At 48.8% G+C, this 20,000-nt stretch overlaps 1 protein-coding gene across 2 annotated transcripts in view; it reads right to left on the bottom strand.

Annotated features, from left to right (window-relative positions):
- Positions 1-20,000, bottom strand: part of vcanb (versican b) — a 57,968-nt gene that overhangs the window by 12,314 nt on the left and 25,654 nt on the right. For both annotated transcript variants that reach the window (XM_080755278.1, XM_080755279.1), the window contains exons 7-12: positions 14,908-15,996; positions 12,192-12,415; positions 9,645-10,884; positions 8,890-9,003; positions 8,164-8,277; positions 1,758-1,916 (exon numbers count right to left, since the gene is read on the bottom strand). In XM_080755278.1, the coding sequence (XP_080611404.1) occupies positions 1,758-1,916; positions 8,164-8,277; positions 8,890-9,003; positions 9,645-10,884; positions 12,192-12,415; positions 14,908-15,996 (2,940 nt within the window). The remainder of the gene's footprint in view (positions 1-1,757; positions 1,917-8,163; positions 8,278-8,889; positions 9,004-9,644; positions 10,885-12,191; positions 12,416-14,907; positions 15,997-20,000) is intronic.

Here is a 20,000-nt window from a genome sequence, read left to right as displayed (position 1 = left end):
GCCGAGCTGGCAGGCATGAGGCACGACCACCACCGAATGAAGCCAAACGTTCTCACTCCAGCGAGGCTCCGTCTGACCGACCGCCCCGCGCTGCGCCGCGTTGGTTTGTTTCCACGCCAACATCATGACGTCGTCGTGTTCTCACAGACCTGCCAAAACGCTGAGGGAAAAGGTCTGACTGTGTTCTGCACGTCAGGCTCAACCCACGGCACTATCGTGAACAAGTGATTAGATATAGAGGTTGACGGAGAGGGCATGTGAGCGTGTGACTGTGTGTGTGTGTGTGTGTGTGTGTGTGTGTGTGTGTGTGTGTGTGTGTGTGTGTGTGTGTGTGTGTGTGTGTGTGTGTGAGAGAGAGAGAGAGAGAGAGAGAGAGAGCTGTTGGATCTAAACTGTACTTTATTTTGAACTTCCCACAGCGGCGAACCCTGGATTACTATAGACCGGTCAGTTCTCCACTTTATCTAGAGATCAGGACACCACTTTAAAATCTGGAAAAGCTTTTCAGAGGCCCACCCATCTGCACGCGGCGGCCCTCCCATTTGAACCACTTCACTCTCTCTCTGTGTCTACTGTTTCTTTCTCTCAGAAAGCCAGCCTGGGGATCCCAGGTCAAAGGGTTAAGTGCCTTGCTCATGGGGACACGTCGACACGTCAGACCTGTGGTGCACGGGCGTGGAACCGGTGACCCTCATGACTGCCCGGGCCTCCTCTTCCCACCCCGGGGGCAAAAATAACTACCTTTGAATGTTGACATACAGTAACATAATAGCATTTTTAGCTAGACGTTTATCTAACCTTCCATTTTCTCGGTACTCAAAGTCGCTTTTACAAACGGAAAAAAATAAGAGAATAACTAGTTTAAAAACACTAAAATCTAAGCAAAACCAAAAACATTAAAAGTATTCCGCGGCACCCCATGTTGTCCAAGTATAGGGAATGAGACATTAACCCCATGTTGTCCAAGTATAGGGAATGAGACATTAACCCCATGCAGGTGAAGGAGTTTAAGTATCTCGCCGCAGAATCGGAGCAGTTGACGAGAACAGAGCTGAGCCAGAAGGCAAATGAAGAAAGCTCTCCCCGTCCGTCTACCGAGCAATCTTCGCTCCTACTTCTCGGACCTCATGCGTCACACACGGGACTCCTGCACAGCACCACCCCCAGGCTGGCCCACTTTGAGACACCCGGACTTAACCCATTCTGACCTGAGATCAGATTCTAAAAATGTCCTCTACATCCTGACAGTTTTCCATTCTGACCTGAGATCAGATTCTAAGGCCTTGTCCACACGTATCCGGGTAAACGGGATAAACGCAGGTTTTTATCATGCGTTTTGGGGGGGTCGCCCACACGCAAACGCGTTTTTGGTCCATATAAACGCATCTTTTGGAAAACTCCTGCCACAGTGTATTTTTTTTAAACTCCGCCTGTGTGTTCCCGTGTGGACAATGTAAACAGAGTTTTGCATGGGTCTTGCCATTGGTCATATGGACAGAGAGATAAAAAAAACGAAAACGAAAACGCTACGTTTACGTAGGTGTGGATGAAGCCTATAAGAATGTCTTCTTTCAAGTCGCTCTTTGATTTTTCTAAAATAGCAGACCTACAAGCTCGTAGCGCGCCACTCGGTGGCGCGCTATGAGCTTGTAGATCTGCTATTTTTCAATAGCTATAAAGCAGGACATGATGCTATAACGTCCAAAATGGGTTCCCGGCCCAAAATGGGTTAAGTTGGTCCCGACGTGGTGACTCACGGTTGACGTACTGCTGCTCCTCCAGGGACAGGATGCTGGCCAGGTGGGCGCCGTGGAGGCGACACTCCCGCTCGGCGGCGTCCCACGTCCGATGGTGGGCCAAGTATTTATAGCAGTGAGACTGGAACTTCTGCCACCCGTAGCCACACACCTCCGTGTCTGGGAACCATGGGGGGAGGGGAGAGAGACAGAGAGAGAGAGAGAGAGAGAGAGGGGAGACAGGGAGGGGGGGGAGACAGACATACAGAGAGAGGGGGGAGACAGAGAGAGAGAGGGGGGGAGAGACAGACATAGAGAGGGGAGACAGGTGACAGAGAGGGAGAGAGAGAGAGAGAGAGAGAGGGAGAGAGAGAGGGGAGACAGGGAGGGGGGGGAGACAGAGATACAGAGAGAGGGGGGAGACAGAGAGAGAGGGGGGGGGGGGAGACAGACATAGAGAGGGGAGACAGGTGACAGAGAGGGAGAGAGAGAGAAAGAGAGAGAGGGGGGGGGGAAGAGAGAGGGGAGACAGGGAGGGAGAGACAGGCGCAGAGGGAGAGAGAGAGAGAGAGAGAGGGGGGGGGAAGAGAGAGGGGAGACAGAGAGAGAGAGGGGGGGGGGAAGAGAGGGGGGAGACAGAGAGAGAGAGGGGGGGGGGAAGAGAGAGGGGAGACAGGGAGGGAGAGACAGGCGCAGAGGGAGAGAGAGAGAGAGAGAGGGGGGGGGGGAGATAAAGAGACAGAGTGAGAGTAGATGGAGAAGTGGGAGATATGGAAATTGGGAGACAGGCAGAGAGAGAGAGAGAGAGAGTGATAGAGCGAGGGAGAGGGAGAGACAGATAGTTCATCAGACCAATATCCAGTAACATTTATAAATACACATCTAAAGAGAGAGAAAAGGAACATGATATTTCAAATCATTAATCACACAGAACACGTTATGTGCATTTTGCCAGATGAGATGACGTATACTCACTGTACTGTACCTCTAGTATAAACCCATTGTATGCTGTATGAGTACAGTGTTGCATTGTTTGGGATAATTAATCGGATCATAAAAGCCAAAGGGGCCCATGCACAGTCAGTCAGTCAGACAGTCAGTCAGACAGACAGACAGACAGACAGACAGACAGACAGACAGACGGACAGACAGACCCAACACAGCATGTCTTTAATTAACCTCCACAACCCTTGCTGTCTGCGTCCCAAAATAGCCGATCTACAAGCTCTGCAGGAACGGGGCTTAAGTCGGCTATTGCCGCCGCGAACAGAGTACACTGTATAGTTAGTCGCATAGTACGCTGCGAGTATATACTGTATCATTCTGCAAGCTTTGATAACACAAATCCATGGATTAAAGCAAAAGATAAAGGCTCACGACTGGAACGCTTTGTATGACCCAAGTCCTAATATCGTTGGCCATTTCTCTTTGCATTCTGATAGGCTGAGGCCATAGGCCAGGGGTTCTGCAACTGAATGGCTGGAAAATGGAAATTAAGATAAATAGATGGAGATTAAGAGACATATAGTACACATAGTACATGCATAAACTTTCCTTGACGATTACATCTGGTCTCACGATTTATTTATGATGTAAGGCCATTGTGGCGGTCAAATTTGTATTGGGGGCGTGGGGGGCAGGGGCCACGAAAACACGGCCAAAGCATTTCTGGGGGTCCCGGTCCCCTAGCTGCAGCCAAAAACGTTGAGAAGCGCTGCCATAATAAGGCAGAGTTAGGAGAGTTTTCTCACGATTGCCCAATAAGAAGTCAGTCAACTATAGAGGACTCTGACTGAGGCAGAAGATTAGATAGTGATTGATTTTTCATTTCTTCTAGTTCTTTCCTGGAAACCTTAAAAAATATGAGTCACTCAGTCAGGCGATGCACATGAGGCTAACGATATAAGTGATCTGTGAAAGCGTGTGAAAGGAAAGGAGGCCCCCAAGGGCCCACACTATAGCTCTGACTCCTAAGGAAAGGAAAGGAGGCCCCCAAGGACCCCACACTATAGCTCTGACTCCTAAGGAAAGGAAAGGAGGCCCCCAAGGGCCCACACTATAGCTCTGATTCCTAAGGAAAGGAAAGGAGGCCCCCAAGGGCCCACACTATAGCTCTGACTCCTAAGGAAAGGAAAGGAGGCCCCCAAGGGCCCACACTATAGCTCTGATTCCTAAGGAAAGGAAAGGAGGCCCCCAAGGGCCCACACTATAGCTCTGATTCCTAAACGAGTGGTTCCCAAACTGCTTCATGTGAAGGACCCCCAACTGAACAATAATTAGCCCGCGTTAATATACATTTTTTGTTACATTTGCTTCCTAACCAGCTATCATTTAGCTGGGGACCCCCTGGAACTCCCTCAAGGACCCCTGGGGGGGGTCCCCGGACCCCACTTTGAAAACCACTGTCCTAAAAACAAAGAAATGTTATATATGTATGCTATTATGTTTTAGTGATACTGTTCCTGCTGTAACTTCTACATACTGCCAAGTTCCAACCAGGTGAAGAAATCACAGATTGAGTCTTTAACCTTTAATATCAGAGACTATTAATGTTTTACGGAAGATGCTTCTGAACATATTGCTAGTTTGACCACTTCAAATGCTCTAGTCTTAAAATAATAATCAACAATAGACTATAGATCTACAATAAGCTTCCTCATAAGCAGCTCCCTATAGCGTTGTTGTCACAGTAGGTTTCAGGTCAACAATGCATGTTTTGTCTCAGCGTTTCCAGGGGTTTGAGAACAAGGTGCTTGGATGTGCCAAGACAATCCGTGATGGAAAGTTGTTTTGGTTTTGTTTTTCAGCCCCGGAGGGCTTGCAGCTATCATCAAACCTAATAACTCAAGCACGCATACGTGGCGCCCACTTTGGGAAGGTCAGCCGAGGACGCTGCAAACATGCCCCCCCATTGATAGATGCATATACCTGTTTTAAGCCAAGGCAGGCTAAACGTCGCCCTGACCCTATCTATGTTAAGTGCAGCTTAGATTATATGTGCTTGTCGAGAAAGAAAGCCCTAACCATGATTCTTGTTTCTGTCTCTCTTGGGGAACGTTAGCGCGGAGGAGAAAAGAAGGGGAAAAAAGAGCCCAGCATTGCATTAAGAACACAGCTTCATCTTGAATGATGAAAGAGAAGCTTGGCTTAGTCAAAGAAAGTCAGCATTTAGTTGGGGGGTTCTTGTGTAACTCACACACAGACACACAGCTGCAAAAGCTTTCTCTCACACACACACACACACACACACACACAAAATAATGGGGCTGATTCTCTCTTTCTCCCCACTGGCAAACAGAGAATGGGAGAGTAAGTAAGTAGTGCAGCTGTCTGTCTGTCTGTCTGTCTGTGGGATATAAATGCACTGTTTGGTTCTCTTTCTTACTACTGAATGTTGTTGTGCTTTGAATGGTATATTAGTTTGCTCAGTTTCAGTGTGTGGCTGTGTGTCCACGTTGTGTTTGTTCCCGTCGTCCATGATACTGGGTGGGTGCAATTAAGAGACTGGCATATGTTACATTCCCCCCCACGCACGCACGCACGCACGCACGCAGGCACGCAGGCACGCACGTACGCACGCAGGCACGCACGCACGCACGCAGGCACGCACGCACGCACGCACGCACGCACGCACGCACGCACGCACGCACGCATGCACGCACGTACGCACGCAGGCAGGCAGGAAGGCAAGCAGGCACTCACGCACGCACGAAAATAGAGGCTTATAACCTCAGGAGTAGATGTTGTTGTTTTTAATTACGTTATTTATGAATTAATCACGTAGCAGCCCTATTTATCTTTTTAATCTAAAGAAAATAGCCGATGTACAAGATGTCACGATGTGACATGTGAGCTTTTTTTTTTACAAATAAATAAAATTAAATAAATCAAGATGTAACAATTAAAAACCAAAATGTTGAATGTTGATAGAAGCGTGGTGATATACATGTACGTGTGGATATTCATGTGCTGTGGATTAACAAACAACCAACAACACAATCCTTGGATTCTTTCCAGCCAGATTCTCTGCTATATAGTCCTCCTCTAGGGAGTGACATCATGAATGTATGTGTGTTTGTACAGTATGTATGTATGTATGTATGTATGTATGTATGTATTTGGTTAAAATGGGTGGGGTTTAAAAAAAGGCAAAAGCTTGCTCTGGTGCACTGGCCTAAAAGTGGGTCCTTAAAAACTGCTAAAACGTCTGAAATGTATGTATGTAGGTATGTATGTATGTATGTGTGTAGTATTTAAAAGGGGGGGCTTTTTAGTAAAAATCCCAGCCCACAAAACCTTCATATATTTAAAACAAATCCAAAATAAGGTTACCAGTGAAGGGCAAAATGCCTATTCACTGGGGACTATGCAAGGCAGAGGCGTCCACCCCCCTGAGTCCAAGTTAAGCTAGACCGCATACCTAAACGTATGTATGTATGTATTTGGTTAAAATGGGTGGGGTTTAAAAAAAGGCAAAAGCTTGCTCTGGTGCACTGGCCTAAAAGTGGGTCCTTAAAAACTGCTAAAACGTCTGAAATGTATGTATGTAGGTATGTATGTATGTATGTGTGTAGTATTTTAAAAGGGGGGGCTTTTTAGTAAAAAGCCCAGCCCATAAAACCTTCATATATTTAAAACAAATCCAAAATAAGGTTACCAGTGAAGGGCAAAATGCCTATTCACTGGGGACTATGCAAGGCAGAGGCGTCCACCCCCCTGAGTCCAAGTTAAGCTAGACCGCATACCTAAACGTATGTATGTATGTATGTATGTACAGTATGTGGTGCCAAGTTAGACTCATCAGGCTATAGTATGACTTGGAAAAAAAAGGCAATGCTGCACACAGATGCGTCATTGTCACATGCAAAATGTGGTTTTTAAAAATACACGTTAACTAGTCTGCAGTATAAAAGAGGGCGGTGTGCGTCTGTATATATACCCTACATATTGTCGGGTGTAACCTCACTACTTTATGAGAATTGAGAGCATTGGCGGTATTTTAATGCCAGTCATTTGAACACATTCAGCTCATTTTCCTTGCATCAGCATTCATCATAATAGCCCCCTTAGTGCACACGGGAGACTATAGATTTATTTCACCAATTAAACCCAGCTGTATTTACCCTTCTTTCTACTCAAAACAAATAGCTTCGTCAGCTTGTAGATTGGCAAACAATTCTAAAAAAAAAAACCAAAAGACTTTGAAAACATTGGCCTGTGACATATGCTCCGAAATAGGGACGCCGAGTTCAAAACGGTTTGAGAAATACTCAGAGGATCAGTGCCCAGACGATATGCCTGTTCAAACTACAGCCTGTCTGACTTCTCAGGTCTCACTTGAGAGCCAAACATGGCGGTGCATGTGCTGACATTTAGTCACCAGAGGACATCTTCTTTGTTGTGACTGTTTTAACCCATTCTGACCTGGCACCCATTTTGGTGTTAGCATCATGTTATGCTTTAGCTATTGAAAAATAGCAGATCTACAAGCTCATATCGCGCCACCGAGTGGCGCGATACGAGCTTGTAGGTCTGCTATTTTTGAAAAATCGAAGAACGACTGACATTTTTAGAATCTGATCTCAGGTCAGAATGGGTTAATAAGACCAGTGTGTGTCCAGTGGAAACCTCGTATGAATCTGATCTCAGGTCAGAATGGGTTAACCTATTTAGACCCGAGGACGATTCTTTAAAATAAAAAGTCTTCTGAATCCTGACGACAGTTTTCTGAAATACCTACAGTATGTTTCCATGTCAGTGGTGCTCAATATTTCATGTCAAGAACCCCAAAAAGTATATGTATTTGGCCGCCGACGAAAATGTAGTTCCCCAGAAGCAAAGATTTGAGTTCAAAACGTTCGCTTTGAAAGTATATATATATTCAAAGATTTGCGACACATTTTCACGATTAAAAAAAATAGCAGACCTACAAGCTCATAGCGCGGCACTCGGTGCCGCGCTATGAGCTTGTAGATCTGCTATCGTTCGATAGCCAAAGCATGACATAATGCTTAAAACACCAAAAAGTCGTTCCCGCCCAAGACGGGTTAAAACATCGTTTCAACACCTCAGCAGAACGATGACGGACGGTCCCTCTTCCTGCGATGCCTTTCATGTGGTTATTTTTAGGCCCAAACAACGATTTAAAACGATGTTTATTGTTTGACAGCTCTAATAGGTATGTGTGTCTGACTGACTGAAAGAAACTCTACAGCCCAAACATGGTCATTTTTCCCTCAGCCAAAGAATAACATGCAAATGCATTCTGCAGGAGTTTTCATCCTTTTTTCCCCCAGTTCACACCAGATCTGCAACTGCATACAAGGACCACGGTGGGATATTGTTTTGTCCGACAAGGCAGTGGTTCCTAAACTTTTTCATGTCAAGGACCCCCACGTTTGAAAGGACATGAAAACATGAAGCTCACCTCGTTCACAGAGATCTCCGGCGTAGCTGGGCAGACAGAGACAGCTGAAGGAGTTCACTCCATCCACGCAGGTTGCTCCGTTATGACAAGGGTTCGACTGGCATTCGTCAATGTCTGTGCGCAAACAAAACAACACAACTCATTGTTCCATAGCATGGTTGCCATCATCATTACGGCTCATGCTTTATGTTGCACAGTGGTGTCGTTTGAAGCTCCACAAGGCCACGCAGAGATGTTTTCGGTTGTGACGAATCCGAGTGAATATATTTCTGTGTCTGAACAATTTACAGTGTACTTATAATTTAGGCATTTAGCAAACGCTCTTAACCAGAGCGACAATAACAAGGTATAAACACATACCGTACAATGCATGTGTGTGTGTGTGTGTGTGTGTGTGTGTTGGTGTACTGTATGTGTTGGTGTATGACGTGACAAGCGTACCTGTATCACAGTAGCGTCCGGTGAAACCAGGTGTGTGTGTGTGTGTGTGTGTGTGTGTTGGTGTGTGACGGGCGTACCTGTATCACAGTAGCGTCCGGTGAAACCAGGTGTGTGTGTGTGTGTGTGTGACGTGACCAGCGTACCTGTATCACAGTAGCGTCCGGTGAAACCAGGTGTGTGTGTGTGTGTGTGTGTGTGACGTGACCAGCGTACCTGTATCACAGTAGCGTCCCGTGAAACCAGGTGTGTGTGTGTGTGTGTGTGTGTGTGACGTGACCAGCGTACCTGTATCACAGTAGCGTCCGGTGAAACCAGGTGCACACGCACAGATACTCGTTGCTCCCGTCTTGTAGCATGTGGCTCCGTTCTGACAAATGTTGAGCGAGCACGGCAGGAGGTCTGTATACCGTGGACACAAAAAAAACCCATTCAAATCACTGCAGTGTGAGGTGCGGTTTACTTCACTGTATTGCAATGCCGACACATTGCTCGACACCCGCAAGGCGTGTTTTACAACAAGAACGATTCGAATACTATGAGAGACAGAAGCACAGGAGGCCCCGAGCCGAGTGAGACCTCCAGGGAACAGCCAATAGCAGTGGGTTTCAACCTATTTCATATCAAGGCCCATTATTTACTTATGGTCTGTATTTGGTCTGTACCTCTGGGATAGGATACAACACACGTACCTCTGGGATAGGATACAACACACGTACCTCTGGGATAGGATACAACACACGTACCTCTGGGATAGGATACAACACACGTACCTCTGGGATAGGATACAACACACGTACCTCTGGGATAGGACACAACACACGTACCTCTGGGATAGGATACAACACACGTACCTCTGGGATAGGATACAACACACGTACCTCTGGGATAGGATACAACACACGTACCTCTGGGATAGGACACAACACACGTACCTCTGGGATAGGATACAACACACGTACCTCTGGGATAGGATACAACACACGTACCTCTGGGATAGGATACAACACACGTACCTCTGGGATAGGACACAACACACGTACCTCGGACGTTCACAGCGGTGGCCTCCATGGAATGGACCCTGTCGGGGCTGGTGTGCGGTCGCTCTGTGCCCCGAGCCACCGCAGGCGCCTGGGGAACCGACTCCACCAAGGGTCTACGGGGGTCCTCGTAGTCTACAAACTCCTCCTCTGGAAAAGGGCCGTGGGGAGCCGGGAGGTCGGGGGTCAGGTCGCGGGTGTACGCGGGAGACGGAGTAGAAAGAGTTGGTCGGGGCGCAGAAGAAGACTGATGGAGCGTGGTGGAGGAGTGTGAGGCCGGTTTGGGAGCCGTGGCGCGCTCCTTGTCGTCAGTGGCAGCGAGGGCAGGACGCGTTGTGTCTCCGTGTTGTTGTTGGGTTTGGTCCTTGGTCCATCTGCTGACGTGCGCGGCGCGCGTGGTGGTGGTGGGGCCTTCTCCTCCGGGGGACACGGCTGGTAAAACGGTAACGGCGATCTCCGAGTCACCCGAGGTCTCTCCTCCTTCCTGGGACGGGTGGTGGTCTCTCCCCGAGCCGTCCACAGCAGCGGGGTCTCCTCCTCCTGGGCCCGGCCGCACCACGGTGGAAGGGTCTCCTCCTGGGCCCGGCCGCGCCACGGTGGAAGGGTCTCCTCCTGGGCCCGGCCGCGCCACGGTGGAAGGGTCTCCTCCTGGGCCCGGCCGCGCCACGGTGGAAGGGTCTCCTCCTGGGCCCGGCCGCGCCACGGTGGAAGGGGGCAGAGAACTGGTCTCCGGCGGATAAACCACGTCCAGTCCGGAAGCCTCGACGTCCTCGGCCGACGTGGACCCTTCCACGTCCCCCGGGGTCTCCGCCGCCTCCTCCTCCTCTGCGGGGGGGAAGCGCCCCCCCGTCCCCTGCCTGGGCGTGTCCTCCGTGAAGCCCGGAGCGTCCGTCGCCCCGAGTTCCGTCTCGTCGGTCGCCACCCCGGGCTGGACGTCGTTGTCGTGGTGGTGGTGGTGGTCTACGGACGGGGTGGGCCGGGCGTCGGAACCCTCCTCGTCCTCGTGGTGGGTCAGGGGGGTTGTGGACCCTCCTGGGACCGTCTCGCTCTCCGTGGGGTCTGTGTGGATGATGATGGCTTCGTAGTCAAACGTAGAGGGGATCTCCTCTTCCTTAGCATCCTCCTCCTCCTCCTCCTCCTCCTCCTCCTCGTCCTCCTCGTCCACCTCTCCTACCTGGACAGGAGTAGCCGTCTCAAACTGGTCTCCTCTGGCCTCCTCGGGGAGCTCCGGCTCTAGGGTCACCTGGAACAACCAGACGCTTACTTTAGTTAACCCATTCTGACCTGAGATCAGATTCATACAACGTTTCCACTGGACACACACTGGTCTGATTAAAAAATGCTGTGCTGTGCTGTGCGGTTGAAAATGGGGAAAGCATATACAGTTGGAGGGGGTACAGCCCCTCCAACTGTATATACTTTCCCCATTTTCAACCGTTTTTATTATATTTTGACACTTGCTTTGGCAATGTAAACGTATGTTTTCTCATGCCAATAAAAAGCTTCTTTGAATTGAATTTAATTGAATTGACGGAACCATTTTGTTAGGCCACGTTTCCAACATGTGATTTGTGAAAGCGTGCGAAAGGAACACAAGTAATGCTGTTTAACCCATTCTGACCTGAGATCAGATTCTATAAATGTCTTCTATGTACATCCTGACAGTTTTCTGAAAAAGCTGTGTTTCTATGTCAGTCGTTTTTCGATTTTTCAAAAATAGCCAGACCTACAAGCTAAAGTAGATCTGCTATTTTTCAATAGCTAAAGCATAACATGATGCTTAAAACACCAAAAGGGGTTCCCGCCCCAAAATGGGTTAGGTAATATCATTGTAAACACAGTGTTGCTGATGTACTATTACATACGTAGCTAGCCAAACAGTTTGCTTTGCTGGAACAGCTGCATGAGACCATTCATGTTCATGGAAAAGATGCTTCTGAACGTGCATCCTATTGCTATAGTTTGACCACTTCCAATACAGAACACAGCCGATCTACAAGCTCACAACACTCTGCATGCAGCGTGCCGTGTCGTGAGCTTGTAGATCTGCTGTTCTCGTCCATGAAGGAACAAACGGTATACCTGATGTTTTCCATTGATGAAGCTGAGCGCGGGGGGCAGGGTGAAGGTATACCTGATGTTTTCCATTGATGAAGCTGAGCGCGGGGGGCAGGGTGAAGGTTTACCTGATGTTTTCCATTGATGAAGCTGAGCGCGGGGGGCAGGGTGAAGGTATACCTGATGTTTTCCATTGATGAAGCTGAGCGCGGGGGGCAGGGTGAAGGTATACCTGATGTTTTCCATTGATGAAGCTGAGCGCGGGGGGCAGGGTGAAGGTATACCTGATGTTTTCCATTGATGAAGCTGAGCGCGGGGGGCAGGGTGAAGGTATACCTGATGTTTTCCATTGATGAAGCTGAGCGCGGGGGGCAGGGTGAAGGTATACCTGATGTTTTCCATTGATGAAGCTGAGCGCGGGGGGCAGGGTGAAGGTATACCTGATGTTTTCCATTGATGAAGCTGAGCGCGGGGGGCAGGGTGAAGGTATACCTGATGTTTTCCATTGATGAAGCTGAGCGCGGGGGGCAGGGTGAAGGGCGCGGGCAGCACGGAGTCCGTCTCTCCTCCGCTGGCCTCGCCACCGCCGGTCAGCGTGGAGAAGTCCAGGATCTGAGGGAACTGCAGGCCGCTGAGGGAGCCGCCGCTGCCTCCGAGCTGAGGGAACTGAGCGGTACCGAGTCCAGGCCCGCTCAGGAGCTTCAGGATCTCATCCACTAATAGGAAACACACACATGATATGATATGATATGATATAGTACTTTATTGTCAGTTCACACTGAAATTTGTCTTGCGAGTTGCGACCCAGCAGCCAAGTATGCAGAACACATATACACACATTTGACATAAACACAAAGAACAAGACAATTTACATACATAAAGACATGAAGACAAGAGCAATATCCACCGCCTAGATTACCCATGGCTACTAGTACAACTCCTGATTTAGCCTCAAACTGGTGGACAAAGGACCTCTTTAGTCTGACCTAATTGTATGCTGGTACACTGTGGACTGTATTTTGCGTGTCTTAAGTACCAGGTCTTATTCCCTAACTTGAGTAAACTAAAGACCTGGAGGCGTGGTCAATGCCATTTGGCTATTCTGAGTGGCCAAAGAGAGAGAGAACATAACGGGCATGCAAGATGCTCTAAAAAGAGGTTGATTTAGATGTATCGGCGTGACAGGATCTGATAGGACGGGCCTCAAGAAAATGAAATTGCACAAATTAAGGAAATAATTGTTTTTTGTTTAGTTAATTATTGTTTGAAGGAGGGGGCCAAGCACAGAGCCCTGGGGGACCCCGGTCAATTATACTAACTAGATAGTGTATAAGTGGTTAAACTAGTAACTGCAGGGAGACATGTGAGATAACGCTGATCTTGGACTGGCTTTTATCTCGTCTCAGCATCTTAAACAAATAAGTACATCTTCTATCTATGCCATACCTGGGCAATTGGCGGCCCGGGGGCCACATGCGGCCCCTCAGCTGTTACAATTCCAAATATAGCAAAACTAGCTGATCTAAACCGTTGTGTTTTGAGCTTGTAGATCAGCTATTTTTGCCACGACAGTAATGCAATGTGGTCCGCCTCTGGAGTGAGTGTGGAACTATAGTGGCCCTCTGGAGTGAGTGTGGAACTAATAGTGGCCCTCTGGAGTGAGTGTGGAACTAATAGTGGCCCTCTGGAGTGAGTGTGGAACTATAGTGGCCCTCTGGAGTGAGTGTGGAACTATAGTGGCCCTCTGGAGTGAGTGTGGAACTATAGTGGCCCTCTGGAGTGAGTGTGGAACTACAGTGGCCCTCTGGAGTGAGTGTGGAACTACAGTGGCCCTCTGGAGTGAGTGTGGAACTACAGTGGCCCTCTGGAGTGAGTGTGGAACTATAGTGGCCCTCTGGAGTGAGTGTGGAACAATAGTGGCCCTCTGGAGTGAGTGTGGAACTATACTGGCCTTCTGGAGTGAGTGTGGAACTAATAGTGGCCCTCTGGAGTGAGTGTGGAACTATAGTGGCCCTCTGGAGTGAGTGTGGAACTAATAGTGGCCCTCTGGAGTGAGTGTGGAACTATAGTGGCCCTCTGGAGTGAGTGTGGAACTATAGTGGCCCTCTGGAGTGAGTGTGGAACTATAGTGGTCCTCTCCTCCATCGTCAACGTTGCCCACCCCTGATCTATACAACCTTTAAAGTGATAACGTGCAAAGAGCGACTAGACCACCTGACAGACGGTTTAACCAAACGGTTCGGAAATGTCTGCACCCAACCCAAGGTCAAAGGGCAAAGGTCAGAACTGACTGAGTGGGTGTGTCTGGGTCAGTGGTGATGAGGGTGAGTCACGGCCCAGCTGCAGAGCTCTCCATGACCGTCCCACGCAGGAGGAGGAGGAAATAATTAAGAGTCAAAAGGAGGCTAAAATAACCGACTACTCTAAATGTAGGGTAATTGTATGACGTGTAAGATGTGGTTATAAGACTATGGTAACATCTAAGCTATACTTTATATGAAGTGTAAAGTGTTAAAGTGTTGATGTAAGCACTAAACCCAGAGATTAGATATCTCCCCGAGGGAAACAGTATACATACAGTGTATACATGCTGTGAGTGGATAAGTATCACACCGTTCACAAACACAGCGCGCACACACACGTGCATGCACGCACACGCACACACACACGCGCACACACACGCATACAGCCACACACACACACACACACACTAAAACGTTCAACATAAAACTAAACACAGCACAGCACGACACACAACACGTTGACAGACATGACACAGCAGAGATCGCCTGCAGTCAGTCAGAGCTCATATAGACAGATCACGATTAGACATGCTCTAATTGTGTATAGACTTCTTGTAAATTAAGTAATGCAGATGTTTAACAATTTAACTCTTGAGAGTGTATACTGTTCCATTTGGTTTCATTTTACGCTCTCAAGACAAGAGTTAAAGATCTATAAGGGTCCATTTGGTTACCAACTCTCCATCATTTAGCTGGGGACCACTGGTAGAAAACCACTGAAAGAGGGCATTCGTTTATGAAAAAACACAATATGGAGGAGATAAGAGGTTTCTGCCCGACGACAGCAACCATTATAGGTGATTCATACACGCGACCCAAACGCACCCTTACCTGATTGGTTGGTGTTGTGGTGAACGCACCCGTACCTGATTGGTTGGTGTTGTGGTGAACCTGTGTTCTGGTACCTGATTGGTTGGTGTTGTGGTGCACGTCCACGATGATGAGCTGAAAGGGCGCCTTGGAGGCCGAGACGTCCTTCCCGGCGGGAACAACCCCGCCCCCCGAGAGGTCAAGCTCAAACGACCCCGGCGCCGGTCCTCCAGGCCGGTACCCGGTCAGCGTGGGGACGGTAGGGTCAGAGGTCAGCGTGGGGACGGTAGGAGGCAGAGGGTCAGAGGTCAGCCCGGGGTCTTGTTTGTAGACCACGGCGGGCTGGAGGTCCACCAGCCCGGAGCCCGTGCTCAGGCCTTCCTCCAGCCAGGAGCGCGTGGGGGTCTGATCCACTTGATCCTCCTCGCCTCCGGAGGCGGAGCTCCCCCCCTCGCCGCTGGCGCTGCCCGACCCCCCCGGCTGCGTCGCGGCGTCCTCGTCCCCGCCCTGCGCGATGTCCAGGTGCGGCCGGGGCTGGGAGCGGGTGGTGGGCAGCGGGGGGAGCTCCATGGGGACCAGAGTGTCCCCTCGGATGACCGGGACGGACTCCACCCGGGACGGGTCTCTGAAGTCCTCCAGGATGTAGTCGGGGAACGGGGTGGTGGTGGAGGAGGAGGAGGAGGTCTCTGTGTGTGTTGTGTGTGTGTGATCTGATCTCTCTGTGTGTGTGGTGTGTGGTCTCTGCGTTGGCGCGTTCTCTGTGTGTGTGGTGTGTGGTCTCTGCGTTGGCGCGTTCTCTGTGTGTGTGGTGTGTGGTCTCTGCGTTGGCGCGCTCTCTGTGTGTGTGGTGTGTGGTCTCTGCGTTGGCGCGGCGCCCGCCGTGTGCCGTGGCCTCCCGGCGGTCTCCTCCGGTGCCGCGGGACGCGTGCCCGCCGCCGTGACTCCGTCTGCGGCCACGCCCCCCGGCGTGCGGCCGCCGGGCCGCGCGGTAGACGCGTCTGCGTGCGGAGCATGAGGCCTCTGTGTTTGCGTGCGATCGTCGTCGCCGTCCCGTCGTCCTGTTTGGACGGGCATTCCTTCGCCATGCTCGATGCCGCCGTGGCGTGCGTCCTCCGGGCTGCTCTGGGGTGGCGTGTGGGCGTCCGGCGCGGGCGTTGGCGCCGGAGTCGGTTCTGGCTCCTTAGCTGTAGAGGAGAGAAGAGAACGTGGTGTGTGTTTATCTGATTTAAACGTTTCAATGACAGATATATTTGGGGGTCCTCGACATGAAAATGTTTGAGAACAACTGACATAGAAACATAGAAACATGGGGGTTTTCAGAAAACTGTCAGGATTTAGAAGGCATTTGTAGAATTGCACCACTTAAACATCCTATCATGTGGATGTCGGGACTCTGGCCTCACGCGACCCAGCCTGTGTTATCCGTCATCTATGACGTCAGGCGTCTCAGCGTCTGTGACGTATATCTATGGTGGTGTACTGTATGACTCCAAGCATTATTGACTTCCATCGACATAATTGACCTTCCATCCATTACGAAGACTAAGTACAAAAACATAATGTGGGAAAAGGTTTGCGTAAGTAAGTGAGACTGTGGCCCAAACTGGCAACGTGCTCAAGAATGTTGCACTGATTGTTTGCAAGCGGTTTGCGAGGTTATGTCTGGATACACAGATATAGACAGGGAGACACTCCAGACAGCTAGCCTCCCACAAAGATACACACAGAGAGACACTCTGACAGCTAGCCTCCCACAAAGATACACACAGAGAGACACTCTGACAGCTAGCCTCCCACAAAGATACACACAGAGAGACACTCCAGACAGCTAGCCTCCCACAAAGATACACACAGAGAGACACTCTGACAGCTAGCCTCCCACAAAGATACACACAGAGAGACACTCTGACAGCTAGCCTCCCACAAAGATACACACAGAGAGACACTCCAGACAGCTAGCCTCCCACAAAGATACACACAGAGAGACACTCCAGACAGCTAGCCTCCCACAAAGATACACACAGAGAGACACTCTGATAGCTAGCCTCCCACAAAGATACACACAGAGAGACACTCTAGACAGCTAGCCTCCCACAAAGCCACGCTGAAAAGGTGTTTGCACACTGGTGAGTGTAGAACTATATTGTGGCCCTCTGGAGTGAGTGTGGAACTATAGTGGCCCTCTGGAGTGAGTGTGGAACTATAGTGGATCTCTGGAGTGAGTGTGGAACTATAGTGGCCCTCTGGAGTGAGTGTGGAACTATAGTGGCTCTCTGGAGTGAGTTTGGAACTATAGTGGATCTCTGGAGTGAGTGTGGAACTATTAGTGGCCCTCTGGAGTGAGTGTGGAAATATAGTGGCCCTCTGGAGTGAGTGTGGAAATATAGTGGCCCTCTGGAGTGAGTGTGGAACTATAGTGGCTCTCTGGAGTGAGTGTGGAACTATAGTGGCTCTCTGGAGTGAGTGTGGAACTATAGTGGATCTCTGGAGTGAGTGTGGAACTATTAGTGGCCCTCTGGAGTGAGTGTGGAAATATAGTGGCCCTCTGGAGTGAGTGTGGAACTATAGTGGCCCTCTGGAGTGAGTGTGGAAATATAGTGGCCCTCTGGAGTGAGTGTGGAAATATAGTGGCCCTCTGGAGTGAGTGTAGAACTATATTGTGGCCCTCTGGAGTGAGTGTAGAACTATATTGTGGCCCTGTGGAGTGAGTGTGGAACTATAGTGGCCCTCTGGAGTGAGTGTGGAACTATTCCCACCCCTGGTTTAACTGCTGCCCTATAAACAAACATTAAAAGTCCATCATAGACTTGGCTGCATGCCGCATTTGACGTCATTTCAAAAGCCAGGCAAAAAGAAGAACTTAGTAACATAATGACTACAGAATTACTGTATATCAGCATTCAATGTACTAAATTTAGCACACGACCAGAGTGTGGAGGCCGGTACACAGTCATTTGGGGCTCTGTGGTGTTTTACAGCAGTGTGGTGGTGTTTTACAGCAGTGTGGTGGCGTTTTACAGCAGTGTGTGGAGGGTACACAGTCATTTGGGGCTCTGTGGTGTTTTACAGCAGTGTGGTGGTGTTTTACAGCAGTGTGGTGGCGTTTTACAGCAGTGTGGTGGTGTTTTACAGCAGTGTGGTGGTGTTTTACAGCAGTGTGGTGGTGTTTTACAGCAGTGTGGTGGTGTTTTACAGCAGTGTGGTGGCGTTTTACAGCAGTGTGTGGAGGGTACACAGTCATTTGGGGCTTACAGGCTGTGTTATACAGCAGAGCACAGACAGCAGTCTATAAAAGGAAATCCAGCGAGCTTTGATTTTTGAAACATGATGTCAACCTGTCGAGAATAAGCTAATTTCCCTGCCTTAAGAAAGGTGCGGTGCCAGCTGGTGTCAGAGGCACAGGTTTGATGGCTGCCAGCACAGCTTTATTTATAGATTAGAACCTAAAACAACAGATATCTGAGCCATGATCAAACTGTTCGTTTTTGCAACACTTCCAAAAGCATCGTTTTCTTGTCTGACTCGTATAGCCAGTGTACCACGCGCACTTTAACGCTCGACAGACAATAATGTGTCCTGGCAGGAGACAGAATTTCTACCACTGCAGCCAAGGCCAGGGCGATATATCCAAGGCCAGGGTGATATGCCAGGCCAGGGCGATATTGTCCGGCTTATGAGCATCAGACAGTAAGTACTACTTGTCAACCAGTATTGTACTCTATATGGCTCCGAGACATGGATACTTAGTTTCAAAGGAATTATTATAGACAAACGACTGGATGACACCTACTTACACCCGCCTTCTAACGAGAGTGCAAAATCTCTCTTGGAAGAGCTGAGCCACCCATCGACGGCAATCTTCCCCGTGTTTCTTCACTAGTGCCATCCAGAAGAACACAATCTTCCCCGTGTTTCTTCACTAGTGCCATCCAGAAGAACACAATCTTCCCCGTGTTTCTTCACTAGTGCCATCCAGAAGAACACAATCTTCCCCGTGTTTCTTCACTAGTGCCATCCAGAAGAACACAATCTTCCCCGTGTTTCTTCACTAGTGCCATCCAGAAGAACACATGTGTTTCGACTCCCCCAAGCCCGACAGATCACTCCAGATCTCCCTCCCCCCTTAATGTATGTATACTGTTCCCTATCAATAAAGTCATAAAAAGCCACAGAAATCTAATCTTAAAAAAAGAATCACACCCGTGTGAACTGAGTGGTGCAACTCCCCTCTCCCCCCCCCCCCTCCTCTCTCTCTCTCTCTCATTAGCAGGCAACAGTGCAGCACTATCTCTCTCTCTCTGTTTCTGGCACAACAGCGCCCCTACTGGTATTCATAGGTACTTAAAGTCACATAGGTTAACAAGGACATTGCTGTTCCTTGGAGTGGTTGCACCACCAGTGTTGTTTTTGGCAGCAAATTTCTATTTTAGTTTTAGTCATAGTTTTCACTTAGTCTTAGTCACATTTTAGTCACCTGGAATGTATTAGTGTTAGTCTAGTTTTAGTCGACTAAATGTCATAAGATTTTAGTTGACTAAATCTACAGGTGATTTAGTCGACTAAAATGAATTTTTGCAGGCCTTGTTGCCGTCATAATGACTTATTTTACACTTATTTTATGACTTATTTTACACTTGCAACCAAGTGTAAAATGACTTATACTGGAACTCTCCACTAGTCCCTTCCTAACATTTTAGTCTAGTTTTTATTTGTCGACGAAATTGTCAGTATATTTAGTCTTATAGTTTTAGTCACCATAGCATAGTTTTAATTTCGTTTCCATTTAGTTTTCTTCAGTGGAAAAGGTAGTCGACGAACATTTTTCGTCTTAGTTTTAGTCGACGAAAACAACACTGAATGCTACAATGTGCTTGTCAGTTCAAATATGAGTATCTTGGCGGGGCGCCGCCTGAAAGGTTTTCGAAGCCTTGCTCTACTGTACAGATTGATGATTTGATTGGCCGAGCTGAGTACATAATTGAAGATAAAAGTGAGGGCAGAAAAGTGAAGACGCCAAAAGTGATTGGCCCGGGAATTTACTTTTGTGATGATTTGATTGGCTGAGCACGGAATGTGATGTATGATGATGTATGATGATAAGAGAGGCCCTCACTTCACACGAGTGAGATATATATATATATATATATATATATATTTTACTTGCTTGATTCAAATTTGATATTAATTT

Source organism: Protomyctophum bolini, assembly GCF_963924005.1.
Source record: "Protomyctophum bolini genome assembly, chromosome: 22".
NCBI classification, from domain to species: domain Eukaryota; kingdom Metazoa; phylum Chordata; class Actinopteri; order Myctophiformes; family Myctophidae; genus Protomyctophum; species Protomyctophum bolini.
Note: the sequence above shows the minus strand (reverse complement) of the source record. Positions and strands in the feature narration are given on the sequence as shown.